The sequence below is a fragment of the Phasianus colchicus genome, chromosome 37 (assembly GCF_987193195.1).
Source record: "Phasianus colchicus chromosome 37, bPhaCol1.hap1.1, whole genome shotgun sequence".
Classification (NCBI taxonomy): Eukaryota; Metazoa; Chordata; class Aves; order Galliformes; family Phasianidae; genus Phasianus; species Phasianus colchicus.
Window position 1 is genome coordinate 1,987,208 of NC_143472.1, and position 21,251 is coordinate 2,008,458.

The 21,251-nt window shown below is 61.2% G+C and overlaps 1 protein-coding gene across 7 annotated transcripts in view; it reads left to right on the forward strand.

The window, feature by feature from the left end:
* MARK2 (microtubule affinity regulating kinase 2) overlaps window positions 1–21,251 on the forward strand; it is a 25,863-nt gene continuing 4,612 nt past the window's right edge. Inside the window, exons 1-12 of one of the 7 annotated variants that reach the window (XM_090129757.1) lie at window positions 1–597; window positions 15,895–16,074; window positions 17,217–17,270; window positions 17,396–17,444; window positions 17,575–17,640; window positions 17,760–17,830; window positions 17,929–17,985; window positions 18,621–18,857; window positions 18,983–19,102; window positions 19,460–19,559; window positions 19,660–19,772; window positions 21,094–21,220. In XM_090129757.1, the coding sequence (XP_089985883.1) occupies window positions 541–597; window positions 15,895–16,074; window positions 17,217–17,270; window positions 17,396–17,444; window positions 17,575–17,640; window positions 17,760–17,830; window positions 17,929–17,985; window positions 18,621–18,857; window positions 18,983–19,102; window positions 19,460–19,559; window positions 19,660–19,772; window positions 21,094–21,220 (1,231 nt within the window). In that variant the 5' untranslated portion in view covers window positions 1–540. Of the gene's footprint in view, window positions 598–5,975; window positions 6,082–12,259; window positions 15,563–15,894; window positions 16,075–17,216; window positions 17,271–17,395; window positions 17,445–17,574; window positions 17,641–17,759; window positions 17,831–17,928; window positions 17,986–18,620; window positions 18,858–18,982; window positions 19,103–19,459; window positions 19,560–19,659; window positions 19,773–21,093; window positions 21,221–21,251 lie in introns of those variants that run through there. The other 6 variants (XM_090129755.1, XM_090129756.1, XM_090129753.1 and 3 more) reach the window with 6 other exon arrangements.

Genomic DNA, 21,251 nt, shown 5'->3' on the forward strand with positions numbered 1-21,251 from the left:
GATGGGGAGGGGTTCGGCTCCTCTCGGCTGTTTCCGTCCGCGAACGGAAACGGCCGATGTCGTGCTAGCTACGTTCGGGTATTTCCGGCTTCGCTCCAAGACGACGCTGAGTGACGGAAATTACCGAACGCCTCTTCGTCTCTTTCCGTCATCTCCCGAAGCCGATAGAGGCGGAGATTCTCCGGAAACACCCGAACGCTCGAAGCAATCCGAAAAAAACCGAAGAGTCGGAGGGGGGGCGGGGGAAGAGAGAGGAGGCGTGTCGGATGTTTCCGGCGCGGCGGCGGAAATGGCCGAGGGCCGGCGGCGGCCGCCATGTTGGGAACCGCTGGGCGCTGAGGAAGCGCGGGCGTGAGGCGGCCCCGTTCCCCCTCTTCCCTTCCTCCTCCTCTCCCGTCCCCTCCCCGCTCCCCCCCCTCCCAAATGCCTCCGGTTTGGCCCCCCCCCGCCCCCTGAGCGAAGGCCAGGGCTCTGGACGCAGGCGCAGCGCTTCCCCCTATCGCGATATCGCGATAGTCGGCGGCGGCGGGGGGGAACGCCATGTCGAGCAGCGGTCGCAGCCCCCTGCCCACCGTCAGCGAGAGGGACGCGGAGCAGGTGGGGAAAGCGGGGGGTCGTGAGGGGGAAAGGGGGGGAGGGGGGGGGAAAGGGTCTGGGAGTCGCTTTTGTGGGTGTGGGGAGGGGGGTGGGGGTCGTGGGAGGGAGATGGGGGGTCCTGGGTGGGTTTGTGGGAGGAAAGTGAGGTGTGGTTGGGTCTGGGGTCTGACTATGGTGGGAAAAGGGGGGCTTTGAGCCCCTTCTGTGAGTGTGGGGAGGGGGCTGGGGGGTCTTGTGAGGGGGCTGAGGGGGTCTTGGGGGGGAGTTTGGGGGTCGTGTTTTGGTTTGTGGGAGGAAAATGAGGTGTGTTTGGGTCTGGGGTCTGTCTATGGTGGGAAAAGGTGGGTCTAGGGGGGCCTTGAGCCCCTTCTGTGAGTGTGGGGAGGGGGCTGGGGGGTCCTGGGGCGTCTTGTGAGGGGGCTGAGGGGGTCCTTGGGGGGAGATGGGGGGTCGTGGTTGGGTTTGTGGAAGGAAAGTGAGGTGTGGTTGGGTCTGGGGTCTGTCTGTGGTGAGTAAGGGGGGCTGGGGGGGTCTTGAGCCTCTTCTGTGAGTGTGGGGAGGGGGCTGGGGGGTCTTGGGGGGGAGATGGAGGGTCGTGGTTGGGTTTGTGGGAGGAAAGTGAGGTGTGGTTGGGTCTGGGGTCTGTCTGGGGTGGAGAAGCAGGGGGCTGGGGGGGCCTTGAGCCCCTTCTGTGAGTGTGGGGAGGGGGCTGGAGGGTCTTGTGAGGAAATTGGGGGGGTCCTGGGGGGGAGATGGGGGGTCGTGGTTGGGGTTGTGGGCAGAAAGTGAGATGTGGTTGGGTCTGGGGTCTGTCTGGGGTGGAGAAAGAGGGGGCTGCAGGGGCCTTGGGCCCCTTCTGTGAGTGTGGGGAGGGGGCTGGGGGTCGTGGGGATGAGATGGGGGGTCGTGGTTGGGTTTGTGGGAGGAAAGTGAGGTGTGGTTGGGTCTGGGGTCTGTCTGGGGTGGAGAAGCAGGGGGCTGGGGGGGCCTTGAGCCCCTTCTGTGAGTGTGGGGAGGGGGCTGGGGGGACATGTGGGGGAGACTGGGGGTCTTGTTTTGCTTTTTGGTAGAAAAGTGAGGTGTGATTGGGTCTGGGGTCTGTCAATGTTGGAAAAGGGGGGGCTTTGAGCCCCTTCTGTGAGTGTGGGGAGGGGGCTGGGGGGTCCTGGGGTGTCTTGTGAGGGGAATGAGGGGGTCCTGGGGGGGAGATGGGGGGTCGTGGTTGGGTTTGTGGGAGGAAAGCAAGGTGTGGTTGGGTCTGGGGTCTGTCTATGGTGGGAAAAGGGGGCGCTGGGGGGGCCTTGGGCCCCTTCTGTGAGTGTGGGGAGGGGGCTGGGGGGTCCTGGGGTGTCCTGTGAGGGGGTCCTGAGGGGGAGGTTGGGGGGTCGTGGTGGGGTTTGTGGGAGAAAAGTGAGGTGTGGTTGGGTCTGGGGTCTGTCTGGGGTGAGTAAGGGGGGGCTGGGGGGGTCTTGAGCCCCTTCTGTGAGTGTGGGGAGGGGGCTGGGGGGTCCTGGGGTGTCTTGTGAGGGGACTCCGGGGGTCTTGGTTTGCTTTTTGGGAGAAAAGTGAGGTGTGTTTGGGTCTGGGGTCTGTCTATGGTGGGAAAGGGGGGTCATGAGCCCCTTCTGTGAGTGTGGGGAGGGGGCTGGGGGGTCCTGGGGTGTCCTGTGAGGGGGCTGAGGGGGTCTTGGTGGGGAGTTTGGGGGTCGTGGTTGGGTTTGTGGGAGGAAAGTGAGGTGTGGTTGGGTCTGGGGTCTGTCTGTGCTGGAAAAGGTGGGTCTAGGGGGGCCTTGAGCCCCTTCTGTGAGTGTGGGGAGGGGGCTGGGGGGTCTTGGGGGGGAGATGGGGGGTCCTGGTTGGGTTTGTGGGAGGAAAGTGAGGTGAGGTTGGGTCTGGGGTCTGTCAATGTTGGAAAAGGGGGGGCTTTGAGCCCCTTCTGTGAGTGTGGGGTGGGGGCTGGGGTGTCCTGTGAGGAAATTGGGGGGGGTCTGGGGGGGAGATTGGTGGGCTTGTGGGAGGAAAGCGAGGTGTGATTGGGTCTGGGGTCTGTCTGGGGTGGGAGAGGGGGTCTGAGGGGGCCTTGAGCCCCTTCTGTGAGTGTGGGGAGGGGGCTGGGGGTCGTGGGGGGGAGATGGGGGGGGTCGTGTTTTGTTTTTTTGGGGAAAAGTGAGGTGTGTTTGGGTCTGGACTCCGTCTATGGTGGAAAAGGGGGGGGCTGGGGGGGCCTTGAGTCACTTCTGTGAGTGTGGGGAGGGGGTTGCGGGGGTCCTGGGGGCAGATTGGGGGTCATGGTTTGGTTTGGTGTTGCTCTGTGGGAGAAAAGTGAGGTGTGATCGAGTCTGGGGTCTGTCTGGGGTGGGATAGAGGGGGCTGGGGGGGCCCTGACCCCTTTTGTGAGTGTGGGGAGGGGGCTGGGGGGTCCTGGTGCATCTTGTGGGCGTCCTGGGGGGGAGATTGGGGGGTTGTGGTTGGGTTTGTGGGAGGAAAGTGAGGTGTGGTTGGGTCTGGGGTCTGTCAATGTTGGAAAAGGGGGGCCTTGACCCCTTCTGTGAGTGTGGGGAGGGGGCTGGGGGGTCTTGTGTGGAAATGGGGGAGTCCTGGGGGGGAGATGAGGGGTCCTGGTTGGGTTTGTGGGAGGAAAGTGAGGTGTGGTTGGGTCTGGGGTCTGTCAATGTTGGAAAAGGGGGGGCTTTGAGCCCCTTCTGTGAGTGTGGGGAGGGGGCTGGGTTGTGTTGTGAGGGGACTGAGGGGGTCTTGGGGGGCAGATGGGGGGTCGTGGTTGGGTTTGTGGGAGGAAAGTGAGGTGTGATTGGGTCTGGGGTCTGTCTGGGGTGGAAAAGGGGGGGCTGAGGGGGCCTTGATCCCTTTTGAAAGTGTGGGGAGGGGGCTGGGGGTCCTGGGGGGGAGGTTGGGGGGTTGTGGTTGGGTTTGTGGGAGGAAAGTGAGGTGTAATTGGGTCTGGGGTCTGCCTGGGGTGGAAAAGGGGGGGCTGGGGGGTCCTTGACCCCTTTTGAGAGTGTGGGGAGGGGGCTGGGGGGTCCTGGGGCGTCTTGTGAGGAAATTGGGGGGGTCCTGGGGGGGAGATGGGGGAGGTCCTGGTTGGGTCTGGGGGAGAAAAGTGAGGTGTAATTGGGTCTGGGGTCTGTCTGGGGTGGTGAAAGAGGGGGGCTGGGAGGGGCTGGGATCAGTTGATGGAGTAAAGGGGGGGGGGTCAGAGGGGGGTCTTGAGGCCTTTTATTTTGGGGGGGGGGGGGGATGAAGGGCTGTGCTGAGGGGACTCAGGGCGTTGTGGGGGGGGGGTCTGGGGTCACCAGGAGGGGAATTGGGTTGGGGCTGCGGGGGTCTGGGGGCTTTTTGTGGGGTTTGGAGTATTGGGGGGGGGGGCTGAGCGTTACTGCCTGGAAATGAAGGGGCTTTTGGGGGGGGGTCTTGTCTCTCTTTGGGGGGAGTTGAGGGGGTCCTGCATGGCTTTGTGAGGGGGGTAAAAAAGCACTGATCCATGGGGGTAATTTGGGGGGGGGGCGTTTTGGGGGTGTCTCCTCCCACCCCCAAATGTCTGACTGTGGGGGTGGGAGCTGAGAGCTGTGCCCCCCCCCATGGGTTTTGTGGGGGTGGCGCCGTCAGCTGAGCTGTGTGTGTTGGGGGGGGGGGTTGCATGGAGACCACCCAGAATGGGCTTTGTGATGGGGGGGGGGGGGTGTCCCACTTTGGGGGGTGCCTGGGGTCTGGGGGGGTCCCAATTTGGGGGTGGGGGTCTGGGGGGGTCGCACTTTGGGGGGGTCCTGGGGGGATCCCACTTTTGGGGGTTCCCACTTTGGGGGGGTCTTGGGGGGGATCCCACTTTGGGGGGGTGGTGGGGGGGTTCCCACTTTGGGGGGGTCTTGGGGGGATCCCACTTTTGGGGGTGGGGGGGTCCCACTTTTGGGGGGGGTCCCAATTTGGGGGGGCTCTGGGGGGATCCCACTTTTGGGGGTGGGGGGGTCCCACTTTTGGGGGGGTCCCAATTTGGGGGGGGTCTTGGGGGAGATCCCACTTTTGGGGCTCTGGGGGGGTCCCACTTTGGGGGGGTCTTGGGGGGAATCCCACTTTTGGGGGTGGGGGGGTCCCAATTTGGGGGGGTCTGGGGGGGATCCCACTTTGGGGGTGGGGGTCTGGGGGGGTCCCACTTTGGGGGGGGTCTGGGGGAGATCCCACTTTTGGGGGTGGGGGGATCCCACTTTGGGGGTGGGGGTCTGGGGGAGATCCCACTTTTGGGGGGGTCCCACTTTTGGGGGGTCCCAATTTGGGGGGTGTCTGGGGGGGGGATCCCACTTTGGGGGGGGGGTTTGTGATGTGTTTGGTGCAGCTGATGTTGAGGGGGGGGTGTTGGCAGCATTTCCCCCCCCCCCCCCCCTGTTTTGGGTGTTCATTCATTCCAGAGAGATTTTTTTTGGGGGGGGGGGGGGGGTTATGGCTTTGGATGCTGGGTTGTGAGCGGTGGCCTCCCCAAATATGGTGGTTTTTTTTTTGGGGGGGGGGGTCTTGCTTCAGTGCTGCTCTGTATGAGAGATGCTGTGGGGGGGGGGACGGACGGACAGACAGACAGACGGACAGAGCCCCCATTCGGCTGCTTTTTGTGGGCGTTGTGGTAGCATTTAGTGGCACTGGGGGGGGGGGCAGCACCCTGTTGTGGGTCGGGGGGGGGGGGGGCTGGACACCCCCACATTTAATCCAACCAACATGGATGCCCCCCCCCCCCCCAGGTGACCTGAAGCCCCCCCCCCCTCTGGGGTCACTTCCCAGCAGCTGTGATGTCAGTGGGGTCGTTGCAGTGGCATTGGGTTTGGTTTTTTTTTTGGGGGGGGGTTGCTATGTTGTCCCCCCCCCCCCCCCCAGGAGGGGGGGGTTGGGGGGGGGGCTGCGCGTTGTATTTTTTTTTTGCTTTTAATTTATATTTTATTTTTTTCCCCTGCTGCTCGGGTGGGTTATATAAGAATGGAGGGTAATTATTCATGCTGGCGAATGAAAGAGGAGGAGATGCGGGGGGGGGGGGATTTAAGAAGGGGGGGGGGCTTTAAAGATGGGGGGGGGGTTTAAAGAGGGGGGGAGGGGGGGGGGGGCTGTGTTTCCATGCACCTTTTTCACCCCTTCCTGCTCTCCATCGGTGCCCAAAGGCTCTCGGTTGGGTTTGGAGATGGGCAACCCTCAAAATCGGGGGGGGGGGTTGGGTTTTTTCCCCCCCCCCCCCAACCTTCGCAGCCAAGCCTGCGTCACGTGGCACATAAAAAATATATATATATATTTCTTGAAAATACCTAAATTTGGCTGACATTTCAGCGCCATCCATCAGGAGCCGCTTCCAGATCCTTTTCTGCTTGAGGAGGGGGGGGGGGGGGGGGGTTGGTTGCTGGGGGGGGGGAAAACGGAGCCGTGTAGGATCGACCCGGCGGATCCCATGCAGGAACCACTTTATGGGGTCACCGAGTCCACGTGGGATCAACCCGTGTGAGGCTGCCCCCCCCCTCCCCCCCCCCCCGTGAGGCTGTGTGTCGTCCCCCCCCCTTGTGAGGCTGTGCCCCCCCCCCCTTGTGAGGCTGTATGTCTTCCCCCCCCCCCCCCCAATGAGGCTGTGCCCCCCCCTCCATGAAGCTGTGTGTCGTCCCCCCCCATGAGGCTGTGTGTCGTGTCCTCCCCCCCCATGAGGCTGTGTGCCTTCCCCCCCCCCCAGTGAGGCTGTGTGCCTTCCCCCCCCCCAGTGAGGCTGTGTGCCTTCCCCCCCCCCCCAATGAGGCTGTGTGCCTTCCCCCCCCCCCCCCATGAGGCTGTGTGCCTTCCCCCCCCCCCCCATGAGGCTGTGTGCCTTCCCCCCCCCCCCCATGAGGCTGTGTGTCTTCCCCCCCCCCCCAATGAGGCTGTGCCCCCCCCCCCCCGTGAGGCTGTGTGTTGTCCCCCATGAGGTTGCCCCCCCCCCCCCCAGTGAGGCTGTGTGTCTTCCCCCCCCCCCCAATGAGGCTGTGCCCCCCCCCCCATGAGGCTGTGTGTTGTCCCCCATGAGGTTGTCCCCCCCCCCCAGTGAGGCTGTGTGTCGTGTCCCCCCCCCCCCCCCAATGAGGCTGTGCCCCCCCCCCGTGAGGCTGTGTGTTCCCCCCCCCCCCCAACGTGGGAAGTCGGGATGGAGGTGCAGGCAGCGCTGTGGTTCTGAGGGTGAGGAGGAGGAGGAGGAGGAGGAGGAGGAAGAGCAGAGCTGTGCGGTGCCAGGAGGCTGAAGCTCATCCTGGGCTTCATTTTGGGGGGGGGGGGGGGGCTTTTAGGGTGTGTTGTTTTTTTTTTGGGGGGGGGGGGTGGTTGTTATTCCGGACCCGTCTCCAGCCTTGCATCCTTTGGTTGCATTGGGATCTCCAGCCTGGATGTGTGACCCCCCCCCCATGGCATCACCCCAGCACCCACTTTTGGGGGGGGGGGGTCACCTCACCTTGACCTTTCAGGTGCCAATCCCACCGATTTTGGGGTTCCCCATTAACACCCCCCCTTTTTTTTTTCTTCCCCCCCCCTCTTTTCTCCATTCACCCCCTCAGTGCCTCCGCACCGCAGGCTTATGGGATCCAGGCTGTTCTCTCTCTCTGTAGGATGGGGGTTTAGGGCTGACCCTGCGTCCGTCTGTCCGTCTCGTCTGTCTGTCCGTCCGTCCGCCCCCCCCCCCCCCCGTCCCCCCCCCTTCCCAGCTCAGCACAACCGGTTGGGCCGGTCCAGGAGTTCAGGCATTGGGAACTTCCGCCGGCACCGCCCAGCACCCAGCAGGGCCGTCCGGGGCTTCCTGGGCTTCTTGTGGCCACCTGGGGCTACCTGGGGGTCTTTGGGGTGTTGCTGGGCTTCCTGTGGCCACCTGGGGGTCTCTGGGGCTGTGCTGGGCTGCTTGTGGCCACCTGGGTCTTCCTGTGGCCACCTGGGGGTCTTTGGTGCTTCTTGTGGCTTCCTGGGGTCGTGCTGGGCTTCTTGTGGCCACCTGGGGTTTCCTGGTGCCACCTGGGGGTCTCTGGGGCTGTGCTGGTCTTCCTGTGGCCACCTGGGTCTTCCTGTGGCCACCTGGGGGTCTTTGGTGCTTCTTGTGGCTTCCTGGGGTTTCCTGGTGCCACCTGGGGGTCTCTGGGGCTGTGCTGGGCTGCTTGTGGCCACCTGGGTCTTCCTGTGGCCACCTGGGGGTCTTTGGAGCTTCTTGTGGCTTCCTGGGGTTGTGCTGGGCTTCTTGTGGCCACCTGGGGTTTCCTGGTGCCACCTGGGGGTCTCTGGAGCTGTGCTGGGCTGCTTGTGGCTTCCTGGGTCTTCCTGTGGCCACCTGGGGCTTCCTGGGACTACCTGGGGGTCTTTGGGGTGTTGCTGGGCTTCTTGTGGCCACCTGGGGCTTCCTGGGGTCGTGCTGGGCTTCCTGGTGCCACCTGGGGGTCTCTGGGGCTGTGCTGGGCTTCTTGTGGCCCCTTGAGGCCACTTGGGGGCTGTGCTGGGCTTCCTGGTGCTACCTGGGGCTGTGCTGGGCTTCTTGTGGCCACCTGGGGTTTCCTGGGGCCATCTGAAGGTTCCTGGGGCTGTTGCTGGGCTTTTTGGGGCTACCTGGGGGCTCCTGGGGCCGTGCTGGGCTTTGCCAGGTGAGCAACACCTCAGTTTCCATTTTTGGAGGGGGGGGGGGGAGGGTTGCTGATATGGGGTGCTGGGATTTGGGGTGGGCAGCAGCCAATGCTGTCCTGGGGGAGCTGTGGGGCTGAGCTTGGGAATGTGGAGAGGCTGTTTTGGGGTCAGGAAGTGGGGATTTGGGGTCAGGAAGTGGAGATTTGGGGGTGGGATTTGGAAATAGAGGATGGGAGGAGCACAGGGTTTGGGGCTGAGGGGTTTAGGGCTGAACTTGGGTCCTTGGGAGGTTTGGGGATGGATGTGGGGGTTTGGAGACATCCCGGTTTTGGGGCTGGATGTGGGGATTTGGGGCTGGCTTTGGGTTTTTGGAGACATCTCCGTTTTGGGGCTGGATGTGGAGATTTGGGGCTGGATGTGGAGATTTGGAGACATCCCCGTTTTGGGGCTGGATGTGGAGATTTGGGGCTGGATGTGGGGGTTTGGAGACATCCCGTTTTGGGGATTTCTATCTCTGGGGGGGGGGTTGGTGATATGGGGTGCTGGGATTTGGGGTGGGCAGCAGCCAGCGCTGTCCTTTGGGAGCTGTGGGGCTGAGCTTGGGGTTGTGGAGAGGCTGTTTTGGGGTCAGAAAGTGGGGATTTGGGGATGGGATGTGGAAATAGAGGGTGGGAGGAGCACAGGGTTTGGGGCTCAGGGCTTTAGGGCTGAACCCAGCCACCCCAAAACAGGTTGGCTTTGGGATCTGCAGGTCTTCCTGTTGCTGAGTTTGGGGCTTTTTTTTTGGGGGGGGGGGGGGTCTTGTGATGTTTTTTGGGCTGTTCTGGGTTTTGGGGTGTTTTCTGGGCTCTGAGCTTTTGGGGTTTTCCTCCTGTCAGCTCGCTGGTTTGGGGTTTAGAGCTGCTGGAGGATTTGGGGCTGTTTGGAGGTGGGCATCCTCGATCCTTTGGTGTCTGCCTACCCCTTAACTTTTGGGGTCTGATGCCCAGCAGGGTGTGGATTTGGGGGGGGTTACGGGGCTGCTTTAGGATGGGCAGCATTGAATTTCTTTTTTTTGGGGGGGGGGACGTTTTCCTTCCCTTTTGGTCCCATCCCAAACCCGTCCCTATGGGGCTGGGGATGCCCCACAACAGCAGCAACGCCTCATTCATCCAGCAGGAGCCACGTCGCTGTGGGGAAGGCAGCAGGGCTGTGCCTGCAGGGCACGATTCTATGGGGTGCCTCCAAGGGCCCCAATACACCCCCAAATCCCCCCTCCAGGACCCCCCAAAATGGGGAGCTGAGAGCCACGGCGTCGCCTGCAGGGTGATAAGAGGTGCTTGAGACGCAGCAGGCATTTCAGGCATGCTTTGCCCCATGTACACAAAGGGCAAAAAAAAAACCAAACCCCAAACAAACCCTTTTTTTTTTTGCCATTCCCAGGCTTTTCTCTGCTTCCACGTGGGGTTTTCAAGCAGAGGAACGGATGGGATCTCGCAGTTTGGGGCATCGTTCAGCCCAAATCTCTGCGGGTTTGGGATTCTGAGGGTCCCCACGTTTTAGGATTCAGCCTCAGAACCCAAATGAATTCCCTGGCAGTTTGGCCATATGCTGAGCGCCGCTTCCCACCCCGTTGCCACAGCAGCTTTTATGGCAGGGAAAAACAAAACCCCCCCCAAAAAAAAAAAAACCCCAAACCTTTCGATTTCCCAAATAATCCCATCGGATTTGGGGAAGGGAGGGGGGAGCATCGGCAGCCAACAGCTCTGCCCCAAACGTCGGGGTGTTGGGTGGTTGTTTTTTTTTTTGGGGGGGGGGCTTTTGTGGGATCCCCAACGCTGTGGTTTCACCATCACCGTTTGTGAAACGAGCTGCCGGCTTCCGCCCGCGGCTTCCTCTCGCTGTGCTCCCCTTCCTAATTAAGCAGCAGCGTTAATGAGTGAAGGGGGTGCGGGCTTGGATGCTTTGGGGTGATGCAGTCGGGGGGCGGCTGCCCTACGGCCCATCGATGCGTATTGTAGGACCACCACGGGGACCCCCAGGTGGTCTTCAGCCCCACAGCGCTGTCGTTTGGGAGCTGTGGGGCTGAGCGTGGGGATGTGGAGAGGCTGATTTGGGGGGCAGGGAGTGGGGATTTGGGGGCCAGGGAGTGGGGATTTGGGGGCCAGGGAGTGGGGATTTGGGGCCAGGGAGTGGGGATTTGGGGGCCAGGGAGTGGGGATTTGGGGGCGGGATGTGGGGATTTGGGGGCGGGATGTGGGGATTTGGGGGCGGGATGTGGGGATTTGGGGGCGGGATGTGGGGATTTGGGGGGCAGGGAGTGGGGATTTGGGGGGCAGGGAGTGGGGATTTGGGGGGCAGGGAGTGGGGATTTGGGGGCGGGATGTGGGGATTTGGGGGGGCAGGGAGTGGGGATTTGGGGGCAGGGAGTGGGGATTTGGGGGGCAGAAAGTGGGGATTTGGGGATGGGATGTAGAAATAGAGCCTGGGAGGAGCACAGGGTTTGGGGCTGAGGGGTTTAGGGCTGAACTTGGGTACATGGGGGGCTTTGGGGATGGATGTGGGGATTTGGGGCTGGCTTTGGGTTTTTGGAGACATTTCTGTTTTGGGATGGAACGTGGGGGTTTGGAGACATCCTGGTTTTGGGCCTGGATGTGGAGTTTTGGGGCTGGCTTTGGGTTTTTGGAGACATCCCCATTTTGGGGCTGGATGTGGAGTTTTAGAGGCGTCCCTGTTTTGGGGTTTTCCATCTCTGGGGGGGAAGGGGGTGTATTGGGGGGCAGGGAGTGGGGATTTGGGGGCAGAAAGTGGGGATTTGGGGGTGGGATGTGGGGATTTGGGGGCAGAAAGTGGGGATTTGGGGGTGGGATGTGGAAATAGAGCCTGGGAGGAGCACAGGGTTTGGGGCTGAGGAGTTTAGGGCTGAACTTGGGTACATGGGGGGCTTTGGGGATGGATGTGGGGATTTGGGGCTGGCTTTGGGTTTTTGGAGACATTTCTGTTTTGGGGCTGGATGTGGGGGTTTGGAGACATCCCTGTTTTGGGGGAGGAAGTGGGGATTTGGAGACATCCCCATTTATTTGGAGACATCCCTGTTTTGGGGCTGGACGTGGAATTTTGGGGCTGGCTTTGGGTTTTTGGAGACGTCCCTGTTTTGGGGTTTTCCATCCCTGGGGGGGAAGGGGGTGTTGATATGGGGTGCTGGGATTTGGGGTGGGCAGCAGCCAGCTCCTTTGGGAGCTGTGGGGCTGAGCGTGGGGATGTGGAGAGGCTGATTTGGGGGGCAGGGAGTGGGGATTTGGGGGCAGAAAGTGGGGATTTGGGGGTGGGATGTGGAAATAGAGCCTGGGAGGAGCACAGGGTTTGGGGCTGAGGGCTTTGGGGCTGAATTTGGGTACATGGGGGCTTTGGGGCTGGATGTGGGGATTTGGGGCTGGCTTTGGGTTTTTGGAGACATTTCTGTTTTGGGATGGAACATCGGGGTTTGGAGACATCCCTGTTTTGGGGGAGGAAGTGGGGATTTGGAGACATCCCCATATATTTGGAGACATCCCTGTTTTGGGGCTGGATGTGGAATTTTGGAGCTGGCTTTGGGTTTTTGGAGACGTCCCTGTTTTGGGGGAGGAAGTGGGGATTTGGAGACATCCCTGTTTTGGGGCTGGACGTGGAATTTTGGGGCTGGCTTTGGGTTTTTGGAGGCGTCCCTGTTTTGGGGGAGGAAGTGGGGATTTGGAGACATCCCTGTTTTGGGGCTGGATGTGGGGATTTGGGGCTGGCTTTGGGTTTTTGGAGACATTTCTGTTTTGGGATGGGACGTGGGGGTTTGGAGACATCCTGGTTTTGGGCCTGGATGTGGAGTTTTGGGGCTGGCTTTGGGTTTTTGGAGACATCCCCATTTTGGGGCTGGATGTGGAGTTTTAGAGCCGTCCCTGTTTTGGGGTTTTCCATCTCTGGGGGGGAAGGGGGTGTTTTGGGGGGCAGGGAGTGGGGATTTGGGGGCGGGATGTGGGGATTTGGGGGCAGGGAGTGGGGATTTGGGGGTGGGATGTGGGGATTTGGGGGCAGAAAGTGGGGATTTGGGGGTGGGATGTGGAAATAGAGGATGGGAGGAGCACAGGGTTTGGGGCTGAGGGCTTTGGGGCTGAATTTGGGTACATGGGGGGCTTTGGGGATGGATGTGGGGGTTTGGGGGTGGATGTGGGGATTTGGGGCTGGCTTTGGGTTTTTGGAGACATTTCTGTTTTGGGGCTGGATGTGGGGGTTTGGAGACATCCCTGTTTTGGGGGAGGAAGTGGGGATTTGGAGACATCCCCATTTATTTGGAGACATCCCTGTTTTGGGGCTGGACGTGGAATTTTGGGGCTGGCTTTGGGTTTTTGGAGACGTCCCTGTTTTGGGGTTTTCCATCTCTGGGGGGGAAAAGGGTGTTGATATGGGGTGCTGGGATTTGGGGTGGGCAGCAGCCAGCTCCTTTGGGAGCTGTGGGGCTGAGCTTGGGGATGTGGAGAGGCTGATTTGGGGGCAGGGAGTGGGGATTTGGGGGCGGGATGTGGGGATTTGGGGGTGGGATGTGGAAATAGAGCCTGGGAGGAGCACGGGGTTTGGGGCTGAGGGGTTTAGGGCTGAACTTGGGTACATGGGGGGCTTTGGGGATGGATGTGGGGGTTTGGGGCTGGATGTGGGGGTTTGGGGCTGGCTTTGGGTTTTTGGAGACATTTCTGTTTTGGGATGGAACGTGGGGGTTTGGAGACATCCTGGTTTTGGGGCTGGATGTGGAGTTTTGGGGCTGGTTCTAGGTTTTTGGAGACATCCCCGTTTTGAGGCAGGATGTGGAGTTTTGGAGACATCCCTGTTTTGGGGTTTTCCATCTCTGGGGGGGAAAAGGGTGTTGATATGGGGTGCTGGGATTTGGGGTGGGCAGCAGCCAGCTCCTTTGGGAGCTGTGGGGCTGAGCTTGGGGATGTGGAGAGGCTGTTTTGGGGGCAGGGAGTGGGGATTTGGGGGTGGGATGTGGAAATAGAGGGTGGGAGGAGCACAGGGTTTGGGGCTGAGGGGTTTGGGGCTGAATTTGGGTACATGGGGGGCTTTGGGGATGGATTTGGGGGTTTGGGGCTGGATGTGGGGATTTGGGGCTGGCTTTGGGTTTTTGGAGACATTTCTGTTTTGGGATGGAACGTGGGGGTTTGGAGACATCCTGGTTTTGGGCCTGGATATGGAGTTTTGGGGCTGGCTTTGGGTTTTTAGAGACGTCCCTGTTTTGGGGTTTTCCATCTCTGGGGGGGAAGGGGGTGTTGATATGGGGTGCTGGGATTTGGGGTGGGCAGCAGCCAGCTCCTTTGGGAGCTGTGGGGCTGAGCTTGGGGATGTGGAGAGGCTGATTTGGGGGCAGGGAGTGGGGATTTGGGGGCAGAAAGTGGGGATTTGGGGGTGGGATGTGGAAATAGAGCCTGGGAGGAGCACGGGGTTTGGGGCTGAGGGCTTTGGGGCTGAATTTGGGTACATGGGGGGCTTTGGGGATGGATGTGGGGGTTTGGAGACATTTCTGTTTTGGGGCTGGATGTGGGGGTTTGGAGACATCTCCATTTATTTGGAGACATCCCTGTTCTGGGGCTGGATGTGGGGATATGGGGCTGGCTTTGGGTTTTTGGAGACATCCTCGTTTTGGGGCTGGCTTTGGGTTTTTGGAGACATCCTCGTTTTGGGGCTGGATGTGGAGATTTGGAGACATTCCCCATTTATTTGGAGACATCCCCATTTTGGGGCTGGCTTTGGGTTTTTGGAGACATCCCCATTTTTGGGGCTGGATGTGGAGATTTGGGGCTGGATGTGGGGATTAGGAGACATCCCCGTTTTGGGGCTGGATGTGGGGGTTTGGAGACATCCCAGTTTTGGGGCTGGCTTTGGGTTTTTGGAGACATCCTCGTTTTGGGGCTGGATGTGGAGGTTTGGAGACATCCCAGTTTTGGGGCTGGTTTTGGGTTTTTGGAGACATCCCCATTTTGGGGCTGGATGTGGGGGTTTGGAGACATCCCCGTTTTGGGGCTGGATGTGGGGGTTTGGAGACATCCCCATTTTGGGGCTGAATGTGGGGATTTGGGGCTGGATGTGGGGGTTTGGAGACATCCCTGTTTTGGGGCTGGATGTGGAGATTTGGGGCTGGATGTGGGGGTCTGGAGACATCGCAGTTTTGGGGCTGGATGTGGGGATTTGAAGACATCGCAGTTTTGGGGCTGGATGTGGGGGTTTTTGGAGACATCCCCATTTTGGGGCTGGATGTGGAGATTTGGGGCTGGATGTGGGGGTCTGGTGACATCCCTGTTTTGGGGCTGGATGTGGGGGTCTGGTGACATCCCTGTTTTGGTGCTGGATGTGGGGATTTCAGGCTGGATGTGGGGATTAGGAGACATCCCCGTTTTGGGGCTGGCTTTGGGTTTTTGGAGACATCCCCATTTTGGGGCTGGATGTGGGGGTTTGGAGTCATCCCCATTTTGGGGCTGAATGTGGGGGTTTGGAGACATCCCCGTTTATTTGGAGATATCCCCATTTTGGGGCTGGATGTGGAGTTTTGGAGACATCCCAGTTTTGGGGCTGGCTTTGGGTTTTTGGAGACATCCCTGTTTTGGGGCTGGATGTGGAGATTTGGAGACATCCCCATTTTGGGGCTGGCTTTGGGTTTTTGGAGACATCCCCATTTTGGGGCTGGATGTGGGGGTTTGGAGTCATCCCTATTTTGGGGCTGGATGTGGAGATTTGGGGCTGGATGTGGGGGTCTGGAGACATCCCAGTTTTGGGGCTGGATGTGGAGATTTGGAGACATCCCAGTTTTGAGGCTGGCTTTGGATTTTTGGAGACATCCCAGTTTTGGGGCTGGTTTTGGGTTTTTGGAGACATCCCCATTTTGGGGCTGGATGTGGAGATTTGGGGCTGGATGTGGGGGTCTGGAGACATCCCTGTTTTGGGGCTGGATGTGGAGATTTGGGGCTGGATGTGGGGGTTTGGAGACATCCCCGTTTTGGGGCTGGATGTGGAGATTTGGGGCTGGATGTGGGGGTCTGGAGACATCCCTGTTTTGGGGCTGAATGTGGGGATTTCAGGCTGGATGTGGGGATTTGGAGTCATCCCTATTTTGGGGCTGGATGTGGGGGTTTGGAGACATCCCAGTTTTGGGGCTGGCTTTGGGTTTTTAGAGACATCCCAGTTTTGGGGCTGGATGTGGAGATTTGGAGACATCCCTGTTTTGGGGCTGGCTTTGGGTTTTTGGAGACATCCCCATTTTGGGGCTGGATGTGGGGATTTGGGGCTGAATGTGGGGGTTTGGAGCCACCCCTGCTTTGGAGCCAGCCATGAAAGTTTTGGCATCACCGCTCCGGAGCTGCGCGCAGCGCAGGTCTCCGTTTAACCCCAAATCCCACCCTGTTTTCCCCCTCCTGCGGGGCAGAACCCCTCCCTCCATTTCCCCACAACCCCATAGCTGACAGCGTGGGGCAAATCCCTTCCTCCCTGTCCTTAGGGAGCCCGAAACCACCCCGCTTGCGTCAGGTATCGGGGGCGGCTCCCGGTCCGCCCGGGGCGCGGTGTGGCACACCCGGACTTTGCTCCCAGCCCTGCCTGCCTCCAAACCCCCCCCCTCTCCTCTCCACCCCCTTCTCCTTCCTTCTCCTCCTCCTGGGGGGGGGGGGGGGGCTGTAAACTGAGTGTCCCCTCTGTGTCCCCCCGCAGCCGGCGCTGGGCCACGCGGAAGGGAAGGGAGCTGGGAAGCCCAACATGCTGCGGGGCCGCAACTCGGCCACCTCCGCCGACGAGCAGCCCCACATCGGCAACTACAGGCTGCTGAAAACCATCGGCAAGGGCAACTTCGCCAAGGTCAAACTGGCCCGGCACGTCCTGACCGGCAAGGAGGTGAGCAGCCACAACAATAGGGCCGGTCCTGGGCTGCTGGTCCTCATCCTGGTGATGTAAGGCCAGTGCTGGGCTGCTGGTCCTCATCCTGAGATCCCCAGTGTTGTGTAAGGCCAGTGCTGGGCTGCTGGTCCTCATCCTGAGATCCCCAGTGTGATCTGAAGCCAGTGCTGGGCTGCTGGTCCTCATCCTGGTGATGTAAGGCCAGTGCTGGGCTGCTGATCCTCATCCTGTTATCCCCATTGTGATCTAAAGCCAGTGCTGGGCTGCTGGTCCTCATCCTGGTGATGTAAGGCCAGTGCTGGGCTGCTGGTCCTCATCCTGGTGATGTAAGGCCAGTGCTGGGCTGCTGATCCTCATCCTGTTATCCCCATTGTGATCTAAAGCCAGTGCTGGGCTGCTGGTCCTCATCCTGGTGATGTAAGGCCAGTGCTGGGCTGCTGGTCCTCATCCTGAGGGTCCCAGTGTGATGTAAGGCCAGTGCTGGGCTGCTGGTCCTCATCCTGAGGGTCCCAGTGTGATGTAAGGCCAGTGCTGGGCTGCTGGTCCTCATCCTGAGGGTCCCAGTGTGATGTAAGGCCAGTGCTGGGCTGCTGGTCCTCATCCTGGTGATGTAAGGCCAGTGCTGGGCTGCTGGTCCTCATCCTGAGATCCTCAGTGTGATGTAAGGCCAGTGCTGGGCTGCTGGTCCTCATCCTGTGAGTCCCAGTGTGATCTGAGGCCAGTGCTGGGCTGCTGGTCCTCATCCTGAGATCCCCAATGTGATGTAAGGCCAGTGCTGGGCTGCTGGTCCTCATCCTGAGGCTCACGGTGTGATGTAAGGCCGGTGCTGGGCTGCTGGTCCTCATCCTGGTTATGAAGGCCAGTGCTGGGCTGCTGGTCCTCATCCTGTGAGTCCCACTGTGATCTGAGGCCAGTGCTGGGCTGCTGGTCCTCATCCTGAGGGTCCCAGTGTGATGTAAGGCCAGTGCTGGGCTGCTGGTCCTCATCCTGAGGGTCCCAGTGTGATCTGAAGCCAGTGCTGGGCTGCTGTCCTCATCCTGGTTATGAAGGCCAGTGCTGGGCTGCTGGTCCTCATCCTCTGAGTCCCACTGCCTGCGGGCACAGCTCTGGCTCAGCCCCATCCTTTCCTCTCCCTGCAGGTTGCTGTGAAGATCATTGACAAGACACAGCTCAACTCCTCCAGCCTGCAGAAGGTGATGGTCCCCCCCCCAACATCCCTCCCTGTGGCTTGCAGCTCCCCCAGCACCATCTCCCTTTATGGGGGAGGGTGGGGGGAAAGGGGGGGACGCAGCATCTGACCCCCATCCTTTCCTCTCAGCTTTTTCGGGAGGTGCGGATAATGAAGGTCCTGAACCACCCCAACATAGGTGAGCCCCCCCAAATGCCACCCTACAGCACCGGGATTTGTGTCATCATCTCCCCCCCCCCCCAAATCTGGGGACACGGTGGGGGTGGGTGGCCACTCTCCCCCCCTCAGCCCCAATTGGTTTCTTGCAGTGAAGCTCTTTGAGGTGATCGAGACAGAGAAGACCCTTTACCTCGTGATGGAGTACGCCAGTGGGGGTGAGCAGGGGAGGAGAGGGGGGGTCGGGGGACAGGGGAGGGGGCACATGGGGTGGTTGGGGTCCAGGACAGCTGTGGCTGCATCTCACCCCTGCATCTCCTTCCCCCCAACCCCCCAGGCGAAGTCTTTGACTACCTGGTGGCTCACGGGCGCATGAAGGAGAAGGAAGCCCGGGCGAAGTTCCGACAGGTGGGGAGGCTGCATGGGACCCCCCCTCCCCGTGTGATGATGCCCATTTGGGGTGGGGTCTCCCCTTGACAGTCTGTCCCCCCCCCCTCCTCTTGCAGATCGTATCTGCCGTGCAGTACTGTCACCAGAAGTTCATTGTACATAGAGACCTGAAGGTGAGGAGCTCGTGTGTCCCTCCTGGCTGACCCCCCCCAGCCCCCCTCGTGCCCCCCCCCCCCCCCCCCCACCTCTCCAATTTCTCTTCCACAATCCTCCTGATCCCACTCCCCACGCTGCCCTGTCACATTGTCACAGATCTCTGACCATTCCCAGACCCCTGGCAGCATCCCCCCCTTAGCCCCCCCCCCAGGAAACACCCAGGGACCCCCAGGGCAGCACCCAGGAACCCCCCAGGAAGCTCCCAGAGACCCTCCAGGAAACACCCAAAGACCCCCAGGGCAGCACCCAGGGACCCCCAGGGCAGCACCCAGGGATCCCCCAGGAAACACCCAGGGACCCCCCAGGGCAGCACCCAAAGACCCCCAGGGCAGCACCCAGAGACCCCCAGGGAACACCCAGGGACCCCCAGGGCAGCACCCAAAGACCCCCAGGAAACACCCGGGGACCCCCAGGGCAGCACCCAGAGACCCCCAGGGTGGCACCAAGACACCCCAGGACCTCCAGGACCATGTCTGGAATCCCCAGGACACCGTTCAGCAGCCCCCAGACCCCCATCCCTTCCTTATTTCCCACCCTCCCTCACCCCCTTCCCCTCCTCAAGGTCCTGACCGCAGCCATCTCTCTCTGGCAGGCAGAAAATCTGTTGCTGGACGCCGACATGAACATCAAAATTGCTGATTTTGGGTTCAGTAACGAATTTACCTTCGGAAACAAGCTGGACACGTTCTGTGGATCCCCACCCTACGCTGCCCCTGAACTTTTCCAAGGCAAAAAATACGACGGACCCGAGGTGGACGTCTGGAGCCTGGGAGTCATCCTCTACACCCTGGTCAGCGGTTCCCTGCCTTTTGATGGGCAAAACCTGAAGGTAAGTGCCTGCCTGGGGGGAGGAGGGGGGTATCCCCAGCCTTGGGGACCACGTGTGGGATGCCCTAGGGGTCCATTCTGCCCCCCCTCCCCCAGTACTGATTTGTGCCACATCTTTTTACCCAGGAGCTGAGGGAGCGGGTGCTGCGGGGCAAATACCGGATCCCCTTCTACATGTCCACCGATTGTGAGAACCTGCTGAAGAAATTCCTCATCCTCAACCCCACCAAACGGGGTACCCTGGAGGTGAGGGGGATCCCCGGTGTGGTTTAGGGCACACTGCAAAGTTCCTGGGTTACCCCAGGTTTCCCCCCCCCCTAAGCACAGCTCCAGGCAACCCCCAACATAAGCCCAGCTGCCCCTGGAGAGCTTCTCTGCCCTTGAAAATGGCTGTGCTCACCCCCAGGGACCCGAAAAGTGACCCCAGGAAGATCCCCAGATCCTAAATGTGACCCCAAGAAAGTCCCCTAAGGTGGGACTGCCTGGTGTCCAGACAGCCCCCATCTCCCCTTCCCCCCCAACCTGGGATTCTGAAGTGCCTGAAACCCGCAGTGTCACCCCAGGAAGCTGCTGACCCCCCTCACTGTCCCTCCCACCCTACAGCAAATCATGAAGGACCGCTGGATGAACGTGGGCCACGAGGACGACGAGCTGAAACCCTACATGGAGCCCGTGCCAGACTACAAAGACCCCCGGAGGACAGGTGGGGCTGTGGGGTGACAAAATATCCCCTCTTGGGGTGGGAGGGGGGGGGAGGGTGGCATCCCCCGGGACCCCCCCTCTCTGAGGCCAAATGTCCCCAGAGCTGATGGTGTCCATGGGGTACACACGGGAGGAGATCCAGGAGTCGTTGGTGGGACAGAAATACAATGAGGTGATGGCCACCTATTTGCTGCTGGACCACAAGAGCTCCGAGGTACGGGGCTGGGGTGGGGGGATTTGGGGGGGGGCAGGAGGGGGCACAACAGGGATGTGAGGACATGGCGGGGGCTGTGAGGTGGGATTTGGGGCCAACAAGAGGAGGGAATCAGGCGTGGCAGGGATAGTGGGGAGTGATGAGGTGGCACAGATGGGATGGGGGATATGAGGGGGTGGGTGCTATGGGGGGGGGGGTTGGAGATGTCTGTGCTGCCCCATCCCCAGCCCACACACTGTGTCTGTGACCTCCAGCCATGCTGCCCTGTCCCCAGAGCTGTCCCTGTTCGTGGGTTGCTGTGGCCCCCTGTCCCCTACCCCGTCCCCCTGTCCCCTCCCTGCCCATTCCTGCCACCCCCCAGTCCGTCCACCCCCATTGCCCACCCCCCTGCCCACCCCCCTTGTCATCCCCGTCGTCCACCCCCCCCCACCCTTGTCGTCCACCCCCCCCCACCCTTGTCGTCCACCCCCCCCCACCCTTGTCGTCCACCCCCCCCCACCCTTGTCGTCCACCCCCCCACCCTTGTCCACCCTCTGCCCATTCCTACACCCCACCCTTGTCCACCCTCTGCCCATTCCTACACCCCACCCTTGTCCACCCCCCCCTTATCCATCCACCCCCTGCCCATTCCTGCCGCCCCCCCTGCCCACCCCCCTTGTCATCCCCTTCTCTCTACCCCCCATCCTTGTCCACCCCCCCTTCCATCCTTGTCCACCCCCCCTTCCATCCTTGTCCACCCCCCCTTCCATCCTTGTCCACCCCCCCTTCCATCCTTGTCCACCCCCCCTTCCATCCTTGTCCACCCCCCCTTCCATCCTTGTCCACCCCCCCTTCCATCCTTGTCCACCCCCCCTTCCATCCTTGTCCACCCCCCCTTCCATCCTTGTCCACCCCCCCTTCCATCCTTGTCCACCCCCCCTTCCATCCTTGTCCACCCCCCCTTCCATCCTTGTCCACCCCCCCTTCCATCCTTGTCCACCCCCCCTTCCATCCTTGTCCACCGCCTGCCCATTCCTACACCCCCCCCTTGTCCAACCTCCCTGCCCCCCCCATTCCGTCCCCCACCCCCCATTCCGTCCCCCACCCCCCATTCCGTCCCCCACCCCCCATTCCGTCCCCCACCCCCCATTCCGTCCCCCACCCCCCATTCCGTCCCCCACCCCCCATTCCGTCCCCCACCCCCCATTCCGTCCCCCACCCCCCCTTGTCCATCCACCCCCTGCCCATTCTATCCCCCACCCCCCCCATTGTCCATCCCCCCCCCCTGCCCACCCCACCCCCCCCTTCGTGTCCCCTCACGCCGTCCCTTTCCGTCCCCCAGCTGGATGAAAATCTGCCGCTGAAGCCGCGGGCGGCCCCAGAGGTGGCCAACAGCTCAGCCCCCTCCCCTGCACACAAAGTGCAGCGCAGCGTCTCCGCCAACCCCAAACGCCGCGTCAGCGATCAGGGTGAGCCCCTTTCCCCACCCCCCTCCCCTGC